This window comes from Acomys russatus, chromosome 16, assembly GCF_903995435.1.
Source record: "Acomys russatus chromosome 16, mAcoRus1.1, whole genome shotgun sequence".
Lineage (NCBI taxonomy): Eukaryota > Metazoa > Chordata > Mammalia > Rodentia > Muridae > Acomys > Acomys russatus.
In genome coordinates this window covers 40,726,836-40,740,557 of record NC_067152.1, presented here as the reverse complement: position 1 = coordinate 40,740,557, position 13,722 = coordinate 40,726,836, and the positions used below count along the sequence as shown (strand labels likewise).

General features: G+C 48.4%; 1 protein-coding gene across 1 annotated transcript; it reads left to right on the top strand.

The window, feature by feature from the left end:
- Nucleotides 1-4,837: 4,837 nt before the first annotated feature.
- Nucleotides 4,838-13,435, top strand: LOC127200628 (CMRF35-like molecule 7). The gene is made up of 4 exons (XM_051159003.1): nucleotides 4,838-5,024; nucleotides 9,941-10,270; nucleotides 12,473-12,563; nucleotides 13,190-13,435. Exons 1-4 carry the CDS (start codon nucleotides 4,985-4,987, stop codon nucleotides 13,356-13,358), a joined length of 630 nt encoding a protein of 209 aa, XP_051014960.1. The 5' UTR covers nucleotides 4,838-4,984; the 3' UTR covers nucleotides 13,359-13,435.
- The last annotated feature ends 287 nt before the right edge of the window (nucleotides 13,436-13,722 follow it).

Genomic DNA, 13,722 nt, shown 5'->3' with positions numbered 1-13,722 from the left:
TTAGGGAGAAAACTTTTTTCTTTGGTGTGCATTGGAAACTTTTCGGCCCATGGTCTTGGCAGTTAGGGCGAAGGGAGTCCCAAAACCAAGGAAAGGGGGAGGGTTCCCATCCTCAGGAATAGGCAGCCGAGGAGGGAAGCGGGCTGTTGGTTGACAGTACTTATCTGGAGTCCATTTGACCTGTGAGAGGTGGATTCAAGTGGATTCCCTGAAGCTTTTTAAGTTTACAAAAGGAGACACATTTTAGATGTGTTGGCATAGCCACTGTTTGCGATCTGTACTGAAATCCACGTTGTGTAAAGAGCAGCAGACTCACACCTTTGAGTCACAGCAGAGGCTTAGAAAACAGTGTAAGATCTTGAGCTTGTGGTTATGACAGTAGATTTGTCAGAATTCCATGGATTAATGTTAAATCTCTGAACAGTCTTTATACAACAGTAGCACAGTGAGGGGAAGAAATCTGAAGCATCTCTCATTCCTTTTATATCCCTTAAATCATTTCTTATCACCATTTAAGGTTTTTAAAAACATTTTTTTTTACATCATCTAACTTCCGTCACTTGGATTTGCCAACGTTAAAACTTCTTTTTAGATCCTCAAACACTTCCTTAGATCCTCAAAAAAAATTTTTGGATCCTCAAACACTTTCTTAGATCCTCATAACTTAAGCTTTCGTGTCCTCAGACCTTATGTAAACTTTGCACTCCCCTCCCAAACCCACCCCCGTCCAATTATTCACCGTGAGACACGGGTGGTTGGTTACTGGAAGCAGACACTGTAAAGCGAGTTCCTTTAGATAAAGGAAATAGTAAAAAGTTACTTCTTTCATTAACCTAGTCTTCAAGCCCATCAGAGGCCTAAGAAGCATAATCCAAATGGTCTGTGTATCAGTTAGAATGACAGAGACTTACCCATCACCCAGATGGCCACCCCACCACACTCCTGAAGTGTCCGTGGCTTATTTAGGGGCACAGGTCCCAGGGCAGCATCAGTTTTCAGCTGCCAGGCTCGGACAGACTTTTCTGTGAAGGAGGAAGTTGGGAAGGCTGTCCTGTCTTTGTCTAGGCAAAGTAAAGCAGTTAGTTTTCCAGTGTCCTGCCTGTCCACAATTTGGGAAGGGTCCTGACAGCAGGCCAGGCATGGGGCAGTTATGCCCAGTAGCTAGCATTACCACAGTACAGACAGAGTTGTTGGTGCACCATCTGTCTTCTTTGGAGACCTTGTAGGGAAGGGGTCACTGTTAGGATATGGGAGTCTTTCTCTTTCAAGGTAAGTTTAAGCATCTTTTTTTTTTTTTAAACTTTTGTTGTTTATTTGTTTATTATTTATACATTCATCTACCTGTACATCTGCAGGCCAGAAGAAGGCATCAGGTTACATTATAGATGGTTGTGAATCACCATGTGGTTGCTGGGAATTGAACTCAGGACCTTTGGAAGAGCAGTCAATGCTCTTAACCTCTCAGCCATTTCTGCAGCCCCAAGTTTAAGCATCTTAAAGGCCATTTTCAGCACACCTATGAAGCACCTGAGAACCATCTATCTATCTAAAGTATATTTAAATAGACAATTTTTGCTTGTTTCTAGTTCCCTGTCTTAGGCTTAACCTTGAAGACATATATAGGAGGCTGAATAAAGTTATCCCTATTAGGGTTGAGCCTTTAAAAACCACGATTTTGAATTGAAGTTTTCTAGTATTCAAATAAAAAATTTAATCATAGATGCAGTTCATAGAGAGACCAGCAACTTTGCTGACCCTACTGTATTGTAGCTTTCTTCATGACTTAGTTTATTCAAACAGTTAAAGCTTAAAAGACAAGGGGCTGGAGAGATGGCTCAGCAGTTAAAAGCACTGGCTGCTCTTCCAGAGGTCCTGAGTTCAATTCCCAACAACCACATGGTGGCTCACAACTATCTATAATGAGATTTGGTGCCATCTTCTGGTGTGCAGATATACATGCAGGCAGAACACTGTACATGAAATAAATAAATCTTAAAAAAATAAAAAAAGACAGAGAAGTTAGATTTGGCTGTTAGCAAGGCACTAAACACATTTGGCAGCCCTTAGTTAAGATGGCGGTGAAACTATGGTTTTCCCATAACAAAGATGGCTTACAGCCATGTGGCTGCCCTTCATCAAGATGGTAGTGAAGCTATGACTCCACTTTATTTATCCCATAGTCAAAATAGCAAACAACCACATGTTGTACATGTTGTTCCCTCTGAAAGACTGGGCTGTAGTTAAGTGGGTGCAGCCAGTGATTTAAAGAACCCAGGCTGCTCTGTCACCACCCCCACTGTCATGAACACCAGTGTCATGGACAGGAGAGAGGTAGAGTGGGGGTGGCTAGGCAGCACCTGAAGCCATGTGTGCTGCTGAAGCTGTTTTGCAGTGAAGGAGGGGAGAGTAGAGGGAGCAGTTTCCAAAAATCCTGGACTCATGGAGTTCAGTCTGAAGTTGTCAACACAAGGTCTGGGACAAACCCAATTTGGATGAATGCCACAGCTGACACCTGGAGGTGCCTGGCACATGAGGTTTAGACCCAGCAGCATCCATTCCCAGCCTTCTCCAGAACGGAAGGCTCAACTGAGTGGCCTCCTGCACATAATCCTGAGGTTGTACAGTGGGGAGAACCAAAGGCTCAACTGAGTGGCCTCCTGCACATAATCCTGAGGTTGTACAGTGGGGAGAACCAAAGGCTCAACTGAGTGACCTCCTGCACATAATCCTGGGGTCGTACAATGGGGAGTGTGGTCTCAAGACTGTCTTTGTTCCATAGCAGACAAGCTTGCCCTGGCTGGCAGGCTCTTAGCAGGGATCCTAGGGAGTGTGGAGACCTGGAAGGAGCACTGGGTGCTCCAAGGCTGTTGGGAGGTGGTTACTCACTGAGTCCTTGCCTGATCGTTTCAGGCAAAGAGAAAGATAGGAGAAAGGAGCAGTCCTCTATTTCCATGTGGGGCTGCGGGTTCTACTCCTCTGAGTCTTGGAACCAGATGACAAGTTATTTTCTGTGGACAAAATGAGCCAATTAAAGCCAAATTAAAGTATAAAGGCAGGTTTGTTGGGTGCAGCTCTCAGGTGGGATCATTGGTCCCAAGGAATGAGGCTGAGGAAGTTGCCATGGGGAGGGAGACAGAGAGGAAGGGGGAAGAGAAAGAAAGAGGATGCACACACAGAAGGAGAGAGAAAATGCAGAGAGAGGGAGATAGACCAAAATGTCTGCATTATATAAGGAAGAGCTCTTGGGGGAGGGAAAGCCCAGGCCCTGGCTGGAAAGTTCAGCATAGAGAGTGGGTGTGCCAGCCATGCCCTGGAACAGGTCGGGACTGAGGGATACTGGGAGAACCTGGAGGCCGGGTCCACAATGGCATGTTAAATAAATATGCACTTCAGTCATTTGTTCCAGGACTGAAACCCAACAATGACAGTGAGCTTGCCGCTGCCAAGGGCACCATTTCTATCTAGGTCCATGTCCTACTATAGCTGGAGGCTCTGTTGATGTCCTGGTCCATGGCCTGTGCTGCTGCCTGAGACTGTGTTGATGTCTGTGGCCCATGCTGTCTGTCACCAGGGGACATGTCAATGGCCTTGGCCTGTGCTGCCGCCAAGGGCTGTGATGGTGTCCATGACCCACGCTGTGGCAGAGGGCCGTGTTGCTGTACGTGGTCTGCACTGCCACTGGAGACCAGGCGGATGTCTGTGGTCTGCTCTGTTGCCAGAAGCCATGTGGAAGTCCATGATCTGTGACCCACTGACTATGAAGGGCAAGGAAGCTACTCTTGCAGAGTTATCGATGACTACGGACTCACAGATGAGAAAGAGTGACAAAGAAAGATTCTGAGACGACTCCTACCCCCACCCAACCTCCTCCCTTCCCCCACAAAATAACAACCTAGTCAAAAAGCCTTCAAAGAGAACTCTTAAAAATGTGATGGAAATGCTCAAGTGTAACTCTCCACATTGGGGTGCAGGTGGGGAAAGACTCAGTTTTCTTTAAGAAGCTGGCCACTGAGAGTTTGACCATGCTCCAGTGAGTATATGGACAACACAAATTAGACCCTTTCTTTCTTTCTTTCTTTCTTTCTTTCTTCCTTCCTTCCTTTCTTTCTTTCTTTCTCCTTTTCCTTCCTTCTCTCCTTCTTCTTCTTCTTCTTCTTCTTCTTCTTCTTCTTCTTCTTCTTCTTCCTTCTTTTCTTTTGTGGGGGAGGCCACAAGAGTAGAGGATGGACCTGGGAGGACTGGGAAGTGAGCTTGATCAAGGTTTATTATGAGAAATTCCCAAATAATCAATACAAATATTTTGTACAAACAAACAAACAAAAAGCCCACCATACCAAGGCAACCTATAGAAGAGGATTTATTTGGGCTTTTGTTCCAGAGGAACTAGAGTCCATCTTGGTAGGGAATTGAGACAGCAGACAGCAGATGCAGAACAGCTGAGAGTTCATATCTTGAGCCACAAGTAGGAAGCAGAGAGAGTGTTCTGGGAATGGCGTGAGGCTTTGGAACCTCTAATGACATATCCTCCAGCAAGGTCATATCTCCTAAACCTATCCAAGCAGCACCATCAACTGGAGGTTAAATATTCAAGGCTAGGTGTGCTGAGCACAGCCCACTAACACTCAAGCTGGGAACTCTCAGCTGCTGGTGCCATCATGACATCATGGGTCATTTCTGGATCTACTATCCCCACAACTGGTCTTCAGGCTTGCCTCCTTTGCCTCCGCTTGTCCTGCGCAGTTCCCTGACCTCCTCATTTCCACTGAGTGACCCAGCTCTGCCATTAACCAAAGCTTCTTGTGCTGAGTAATGGACAGCAGGAAACACCCACTCTATAAAAGGAAGCCTGTGAGTAAGCCACTCAAAGGCAACCTGGACACGCAGAAGGAGTCAGCTGGACTCTTCGGTGCTTTGCGTGTCCAGCCTGGGGTTTGGATTTGCTGCTGGCTGGAGGCCAAAGGGTGCAGAGTGGGAAGGCAGGACCATGTGGCTGTCTCCGGCTCTGCTTCTTCTCAGTTTCCCAGGTAGGTTCAGCTAGGACTTTGGGGGCCTTGGGACAGTAGGTGCAGAGCAGGAAGCAGAGATCTCTGTCCTGGGTTTAGGGAGAGCTCACACTTTCAGGAGGTGAGGGTGGCTCCGTAGCTTCCTTCAGCAAAGGACCCTGGGTTCTACACCATGCCAGGCATGCGTCAGGACCTGGGGACATGGAAGGGAAAGGAGAATGGAGATGACCATTAAAGGCGATCCCAGATGCTCTGGAACAAGAATTCATATCTGGAAAAAGCACAACAAAGGATTGCTCAGGGGAGGGAGCTACAGAAAGCCCTCCTGGTCCTTCCACACCCTAGGAGGAGGCAGATCTTCACAGCCTAGCCCTTGCAGCAAGCAGAGCATGCACTCCAGGGAGAGGCCATGGCTTGGGGAAAGGGCTACAGGCTTAGAGAGGATGGTATGCCCGTGCAAAGGGAGCACTCAGTGGGCAGGACACTGAGGGAGCACCGGCTCAGTGTGAGTTTGGAAATGCAAATGGTAAAATGATGACTGACACTTGTGGATGTCTGCATCACCTAGCTTGCCTCTGAGTTCCACGCACCCAGATGCCTACTCTCAGGATTTCCTTGAGGCCAAGCAGGTCAGGAGTGAGCTATATCATGGTGTGCACATTTGCTCACACACACATTAACATTTGCTGGAATACTCAGGGGCACATATCATCACACACTCACACTCTAGCTATGTCTCCAGGATCACCTACTCACTCACATTCACACTCTTTTTTTTTTTTTTTTTTTTTTTTTTGAGACAGGGTTTCTCTGTGTGTGTAGCCTTGGCTGTCCTGGACTCCCTTTGTAGACCAGGCTGGCCTTGAACTCACAGTGATCCACCTGCCTCTGCCTCCCAAGTGCTGGGATTAAAGGCGTGCGTCTCCACACCCGGCCTCACACTCACATTCTTCAGATGCCAAATACTACACTGAGACTGTTCACAGAAGGGATTTTGATTTTTATTATGCGTATTGGTGTTCAGCCTGCATGTATGTAAGTGTGCCATGTGTGTGCCTAGGACCTACGGAAACTAGAAAGAGGTTACTTAATCCCCTGGAACTGGAGTTATAGATGGTTGCAAATGGCCATGTTGGAGCTGGGAATTGGACCTGGGTCCTCTGGTAGAGCAGCCAGTATTCTTAATCACTGAAACATCTCTCCAGCCACCACCACCCTATTTATTTATTTATTTATTTATTTATTTATTTATTTATTTATTCATTTATTTGAGACAGGGCCTCATTGTGTAGCCCTGACTAGCCTGAAACTCACTATTTGGACCAGGCTGGCTTCAAACTCATAGATATCTTCTTGCCTTTGTCCCCCAAATGCTGGGGTTAAAAACATGCCACTATATGTACTTTCTAGGTAACTTTTAAAAATCTTTTAATAAGAATGTGTTTTGGACAGCCTTCCTGTCATTGTTTTGACAATGCTCTTTACTTTTTAATTATGCTATTGCTATAGCAGAACTTTCCAGTCCAATTCCCTATTAATGGTCTTTGAGTTTTTCCAGATGTTATGTTAGTACTGAGGCTAATGCCCCATGCTCCATTGTCTATATTAATGCTAGAACTCGAGTGACTGTGTGTGTGACCACAGTGCACAGACTCTTAACAAAAAATCACCAACAGCTTCAGTGGTACCCACCATGAATTAGGAACTGAGCAAGACCCTGTGGTTGGGGATGGAGGGAGGGAGAAAATAAACACAGAACCTCTGTGCTGTGGGAGTGAGAAACTCAGGGTTAGAAAAAGAGATAGGTTCCTAAAATGAAGCACTCAGGCTCCAGCTGAAAGGCCAGGAGGCCAACAGGAGGAGGCAGGTACAAGAAGAGAATGAAGCACAGGGAATAGGTTTGGCCTGGAGAAGGTGTGGAGGGTGGGCAGGATGAGGGCTCTCCGGGCAGGACTAAGTCCACAGCCTTAAGAGGACACATTGGGAAAAGCGCAGGTGGCTACAGAGGAGCAAGGAATGACACTAGGAGAAACTAAAAAAAGCCAGTTTGCAGTAAGATGTGCACACCAGAAAGGAAGCTTTTTAAGTCACACCGAGGCAGGGGAATCGCTGACATGCTGGGTGCAGCTGAGGAGAAGACAGGCTCAGTCTGGTCTAGGCAGTGATCTGAAGCAGAAGAAGGATGCACTGGGCTTTTCCTGAATGCTACTGCTATGATCCAGGTACCAGATGAGGGCCATGTCTGGCCAAACAGCCCCCACTTTCCATTATTAGATGCTTGCATGATTTTGTTTGTTTGCTTGTTTGTTTGTTTGTGTGCTTGTTTATTTTGGTATCTCTGTGTAGCCATAGCTGTCCTGGAACTCGCTCTATAGACCAGGCTGGCCTCGAACTCACAGAGATCCTCTTGCCTCTGCATCCCAAATGCTGGGGTCAAAGGTGTGCACCACCACTGCTGGGCTACATGAGGTTTGTAACAGCCAGCATATGACTGAAAGTAGCGTGGCAGCTGTGCAAAGAGGGAAGTGAGGCTCAGCGAGGTTGAGCAACTTACCCAGGGTTTCTCAACAATGGCACAGCAGATATGTCCATCTGCTGGCGAAGCTGACACTCTCTCTGCTCCGTCCATCGTGATGTCCCTTGGACTCTGGCGGCAGAGATGGAAAGACGGTTCGGACTGGCATCTCCAGGGTGGAGTTGCCGGAACTGATCACAGATCACTTGCAAGGGGAAGGAGAGGAGAGATCAGTGTAGACGCTGATTCTCTAATTAGGCTCCTGAGTGGAGGGTACTCAAGGGCTTATAAATTGCATCTTCCTGCGGCTGCTGCAACAAGTGACCACACTCAGTGGCCCAGAACAACACGACTTTATCTTACTGTTCCAAGAACAAGAGTCCAGAATAGTCTTGCTGATCTAAGTCAAGGCCGAGATCCTTCTGGAGCTCTGGGGAGCAATCTGTTCCCTGGCATCATGGTCTTTCCTCCTCTTCAAGGTCAGCAGTCTTCAAAACTAATCTCATTATCCCTGGTTACACACCTTTCTTCTTCTTCCTTTTAAAACCACAGGCAGGGCTAGAGAGATGGCTCAGAGGTTAAGAGCACTGGTTGTTCTTCCAAAGGTCCTAGGTTCAATTCCCAGCAACCACAGGGCGGACCACAGCCATCTTATACTGAGATCTGGTACCCTCTTCTGGCCTACAGATGTACATGCAGGAAGGATACTTTATAAAAATATTAAAAAATAAATCTTGGGTTGGAGAGATGGCTCAGCGGTTAAGAGCACTGACTGCTCTTTCAGAGGTCCTGAGTTCAACTCCCAGCAACCACATGGTGGCTCACAACCATCTGTATAATGTGATCTAATGTGCACAGTACACATAATAAATAAATCTTAAAAAAATAAATCTTAAAACTATAAGCAGGGATATGCACATTGAAGAGTCTTTTCTTTGGTGTGTAGCATGTGTCACAGCTGGTGGGGAAGTCAGAGGACAACTTTATGGGGTCAATTCTCTCCCTCCACACACGTGGGTTGATGAGATTGAACTCAGGTTTCCAAGTTTGTGCCACAAGTGCTTTTACTCATGTGTCTGTGTCACTAGCCTCTCTCTTTCCATGTGAGGACACTTGGTAATAGTCTGTCTATTAGATGCCAGCAGCCAGCACTCGGTAGGGACAGACAGATCTCTGTGAACTCGAGGCCAGCCAGGTCTATATAGTGAGGTCCAGGTTAGTCAGAGCTACATAGTGAGACCCTGTCTCATCAACCATGGATGCAGACCTCAAATTAGCTCTAAGGAGAAAGTCCAAGGTGTGAAGGATAGTGGTACCCTCTTGTGCAAACCTGCCCCACTCACAGAGAGCGACATCTAAGGCTGAGAGATGGTCAAGGAAGGCTGCCACTGCAGTACTCTGCCTCTTTGTCTGCTTCCAGGTGACTGAGAAAAAGGGGCCGCTGTAATGAAAGAGCATGTCTGTGTTTAGTCTGTTTCATTGAGTCACTTCACAGAGTGTCGGGATATACATTCCACATAGACACTCTGCAGCCTATGGCTCTGGGAAGAGGTGGTGCTACATGGTGGGTGTTTGGAATGGTGGTCTAGAACCAAGGGGAGGGAACATTTGGGTCACAAATGTCCCTTGGAAACCATCAGGTTGTAGGCATTCATTAGAACCACAGACATGGGGCATTCCCCCTGCGGAGGCAAGAAGTCTAGAGAGAGGGACCTGGCTGTGACACTTCATGGTCAGATTGACTGGAATAGAGTCACCTAGGAGATACACATCTGGCTGTACCTGTGAAGGTGTTCGCAGGGACTCAAGTGAGGAGGGAAGATGACCCTGAATTGGGTAGCACCATGCCGTAGCTTGGGAGTCTGAACTGAATATTTTCTCTTCATGAGAAAACAAGCTGAGCTCCAGCATCCGTACGTAGAACCAGCTCACAATGGCTCACAAGAATTGGTTTGAGGCAGCTCAGCTGAGCTCCGTGTCCACTGATACCCTGATGTCAGTCACAGTGGGGACATTTACACCACAGAGATTAACGGGTGTTTAAACAAGACATGTTTAACCTAGGTAGAAGGCTGTTGAACATTTACTAACACACCACTGATTGCTCTATGATTGGGAGGGAGGATAAGGGATGGTCACAGAGTGGAATAGTCAGGGAAGGAGGGGATCAGATGAGGACAACGACAAGAGGACACGGAAAAGGTGATGGGAAACAGAGTGTCATGTGTTGCAGGAGGACTGGAAAGACGGAGTCTGGAGAGGCCAGGGCATGGGCATGCAGGGGTTAATAGAAAACCGGACCTCAGAGGAAACAGATGTGAGGATTCAAATGGGTGTGGGTGGCTGGGGTGTTATCTAATCCTTAGGACATTAGGTTGGCTCAGGGGAGCAGAAGCCTATATCCTGCCATTTCATTTTCCAGGCTGTTTCTCCATCCAAGGCCCAACGTCAGTGAGAGGCCCAGAGCAGGGGTCAGTGACGGTGCAATGTAACTATAGCTCAAGATGGCAAAAGCACAACAAGTGGTGGTGCCGAGGAGCGTACTGGAACACCTGCAGGATCCTCGTTCGAACCACAGGATCAGAGAAAGAAAAGAAGAGTGGCCGCTTGTCCATCAGGGACAACCAGAGGGAGAACTCATTCCAGGTTACCATGAAAATGCTCAAGCAAAACGACACAGGCACCTACTGGTGTGGTATCGAAAAAATTGGAACTGACCGTGGGACCAGAGTTAAAGTGACCGTTTACTCGGGTAAGCACGTTCCCGTGGGGTACCACAAGGTCCTGGCACTCAGGACTGAAAAGGCTAAAAAGGAGGGACTGAGAGGCTAAAGGACAGACAGACAGACAGACAGACAGACAGACAGATGAGACAAGGTGGTGACAGAAGTAAGGGAGAATAGCAGGTCAACATCTTTATTAATACCAGCCCCTGAGGTCTCTCCAAGGAATCAAGCTGACGCGTGTCCTGACTGGCAGATATTGGTGTGGTGCAGGGGCTTAGATGTCTCCCTCTGGGACCCATGGCCCAGCCCTGCTGTCCTACTGTCCTAATCTACCTAGCTCCAGACACTCATACTCTTCCACTGGAGTCTCAGGTAGGTCTCAGATGCCTGAGGAAGTCCTCAGCACATCAGTCTGAGAAGTTTCTAGTCTTCCATAACATGTACCCCAGGCCTGTCATTACATAGGACAGTGGGGGTGAGCTAAGACATCCTGGGGGAGGGTTCAAGGGTTGAAGTGCAGGCCTAGCCAAACCACAGTGACTCTGGCCACGTTGGAGGGCCTGAACTTTCTGAGTGACCACTTCTGCATTCTCTGACTACAGAAGAGTAAGCACGTGGGGCGGGGAGAAAGACCCAAGAGATTTGCAGGTGTTTAGTGGATGCTTCAAAGAAAAAGGAGATCACAGCCATTAAATCAGGATCAGAGCTTTCTCTGGTTGTTCTGGATTCTCCCTTCCTCAACCTCAGTGGGGGACTCCAGGACCTTCTGTTGATGCCTGAAAAGCAGCTCCCGCACTCCCACACAACGTCATGCTCACACCTTCCTCGGCCCAGCAGCCACACTGGCTCCTGGGACAGGGGCAGTGGGAAGGCAGGGCTGAAACCAGTGAGAGAGACGTGAAGTTGCCTCCTGGGGGAAGAGAGGTCCAGAAAGGGTTACCCCAATAAGACTTCCCCAGAGCTATCACTGAAGGGAAGCTGAGGAGATCTGTGGGGACAGAGCCCAAGTTGATTAAGACATGCAGGCAAAAGACAGAATAGCCAAAGAGCATGCTTCACGCAGAGCTTTAAGTGTTCATGGTGACAGGGCACAACAGCCTGTATTGTGATTGTGGCTGCTAGGAGCATTGTGAAGACTGGAGTTACCCAGAGTTCTTGTCAGCTGGTAATCATGATTAAAACCCAAATCCTTTGAGAGGTTAGTTTGCTGGGCCATGAGCTAGGCCAAAGGAAAACAGTAAGCCAGAGATAGACTCAGGATTCCATGACCCAATTGTCCACTACAAGACACCCCATAACTTCCTTACAGTGACATTTCCTTCCTTATAGTCACTCAATGATTTAACTAGCATGTGCCTTCTTGCTCCCTGACCTTCAGGAGTCCCTTCGTCACTCATCACCCTAGATGCTAGAATCTTGGTTCTAAGATCTTCTGACCCTGAGCCTTACTCCGGTACTATCTGAATGGAAAGGAACCAAGATTCTTGCCCCAAACCAAAACAACAACAACAACAACAACAAAACACTGGAAGGGACTGATATCTTCCTCCAGAATAAGCTACCGTCTTTCTCCTCCTCAATTTCTAGATCTCCTTGTCACATCTTCTACTAATAAAAATGGAGGGAATGACTTAAGGGAGTCAGGCAACTCGATAGAAACCAAAGGACTGTGCCAGAGAGATGAGGCTTTCTAACCTAGAAGAAGAAAGAGCTGTGTGCTGGAGAGCTTTATGTCAACTTGACACAAGTTAGACTCACAGGAGAAGATGAAGCCTCAGTTGAGAAAAATGCCTCTGTAAGGATGGGCTGCATGCAAGCCTGTGGAGCATTGTCTTAATTAGTGATTGACAGGAGAGTGGGCCCAGCCCATTGTGGGTGGGGCCATCCCTGGGCTGGTGGTCCTGAGTTCTATAAGAAAGCAGGCTGAGCAAGCCATGGGGAGCAAGCCAGTGAACAGCACCCCTCCATGGCCTCTGCATCGGCTCCTGCCTCCAGGTTCCTGCCCTGCTTGAGCTCTTGCCCTGACTCCCTTCGGTGTGGTGGACTATGGCGTGGAAGTGTGAGCCAAAGGAGCTCCGTTCCAACTGGTTTTGGTCATGATGCCTCATGGCAGCCCTGACTAAGACCAGCCCCGTGAGGGCTAGTTGGATTAGGGGTGCCACTGTGAGCCATGCATGGGCCACCCCCAATCTGTTCCATAACCTTTGGCCATCTTTGCTTATGTCTAGTGGGGAAAGATACCATGTCTACTTCTAAGCTACTTTCCTGGCCCACTGTGGACAGCAGTGCAGACGTGATGTCTTCTGACATGCACAGGAGGTGAGTCCTGAGGTCTCCTCTCCTTCCTCTACACAGGTTCCTCCTGTGGGGATGCCACGCCTGGGAACTCCTGCCCATATTCCACTACTAGGAGCCAGTGATTAGCATAGTCAAGACTCAGGGTCCCAAGGCCACCTCTGTCCCTGGCACCTCCCACCCACTATGGTCCCACTCTAGCCTCACCAGAAAACGGCTCTGCAGAGCTGTCCATCATCTCCCAGCAAACTGGCATTGTGGCTGCCAAGGGGGAGAGAATGTCCCAGTTTCATCACAGGAACAGGGCAAGGAGAGTGATTTACTAACCCGGAGCCAGTGCTGAGGGCAGAGTAAGCAAACACAGCCCAGCTATGGAAAACTCCAGGTTTCTGCTGGGTTGAGGAATACTATGGGATGGGAGAACCCCGGAAGGTAAAATTAGGACAAGGAGACAGGCCCTTCCAAGACACCTGGAGATGCTGAGGAGGCCTCCTGGACTTTGGAGATGACCCCTGGGGTTATCTTCCCAGCAGGGTGTGGGCCTTAAATTTCAGGCTGTGATGAGCTGGTAGTTGACTTCCCTGTGCTGCGGGGTGAGGCATGATGGGGCTTGAGGGTGCAAGACCCTAATGGCCACGTCTTTCTCTCAGGACCCATTACATACTTCTGGTGTTTGTGAAGGTGCCTGCTTTGCTCATCTTGGCTGGTATTGTCCTCTGGCTGAAGGGCTCAATGCAGAAGGTCCCTGAGGAACAATGGAGGCACACTCTCTGTAGCAATTTGGACTCTGAACTTCTGGACAAAGACATTGCTCCTTAGACTGACAGATTGAGCAGAGCCTTCATTCCAGAGGAGACGGCAGCCAGGGAGGAAGCGTCCTTAAGTCCTCAGTGGGCAGTGACTAAGGCTGGTGCCTGGAAGGTGTGGCCAGGCATGTTCACTCTTCATACCATGGGCCCACAGCTCAGGTCCCTCCTGAGGAATCATCTCACCTGCAGGACCATTCCTGTGATAAGGGGACCATTCCTCGTTGCTCCTTTACATCCTCGTCAGCCCCACCCCCATCTGCTCACCGTAGTGAGAACCGATGGAACAGAGCCCAAGCTGCAGAAAGGCAGCTGTGTGTGCCCTGCACGAAAAGCTTCTGCAGAGCCTGAGACAGAAGCACAGAGAAGCAGAGGGG

Excerpts from the sequence above, each read along its gene's own strand:
- LOC127200628 (XM_051159003.1), top strand. The coding sequence starts at position 4,985 with ATGTGGCTGTCTCCGGCTCTGCTTCTTCTCAGTTTCCCAG. Across the intron at positions 5,025-9,940 it reads GCTTCTTCTCAGTTTCCCAG|GCTGTTTCTCCATCCAAGGC; the intron begins GTAGGTTCAGCT and ends TTCATTTTCCAG. Across the intron at positions 12,564-13,189 it reads TCTTCTGACATGCACAGGAG|GACCCATTACATACTTCTGG; the intron begins GTGAGTCCTGAG and ends TCTTTCTCTCAG.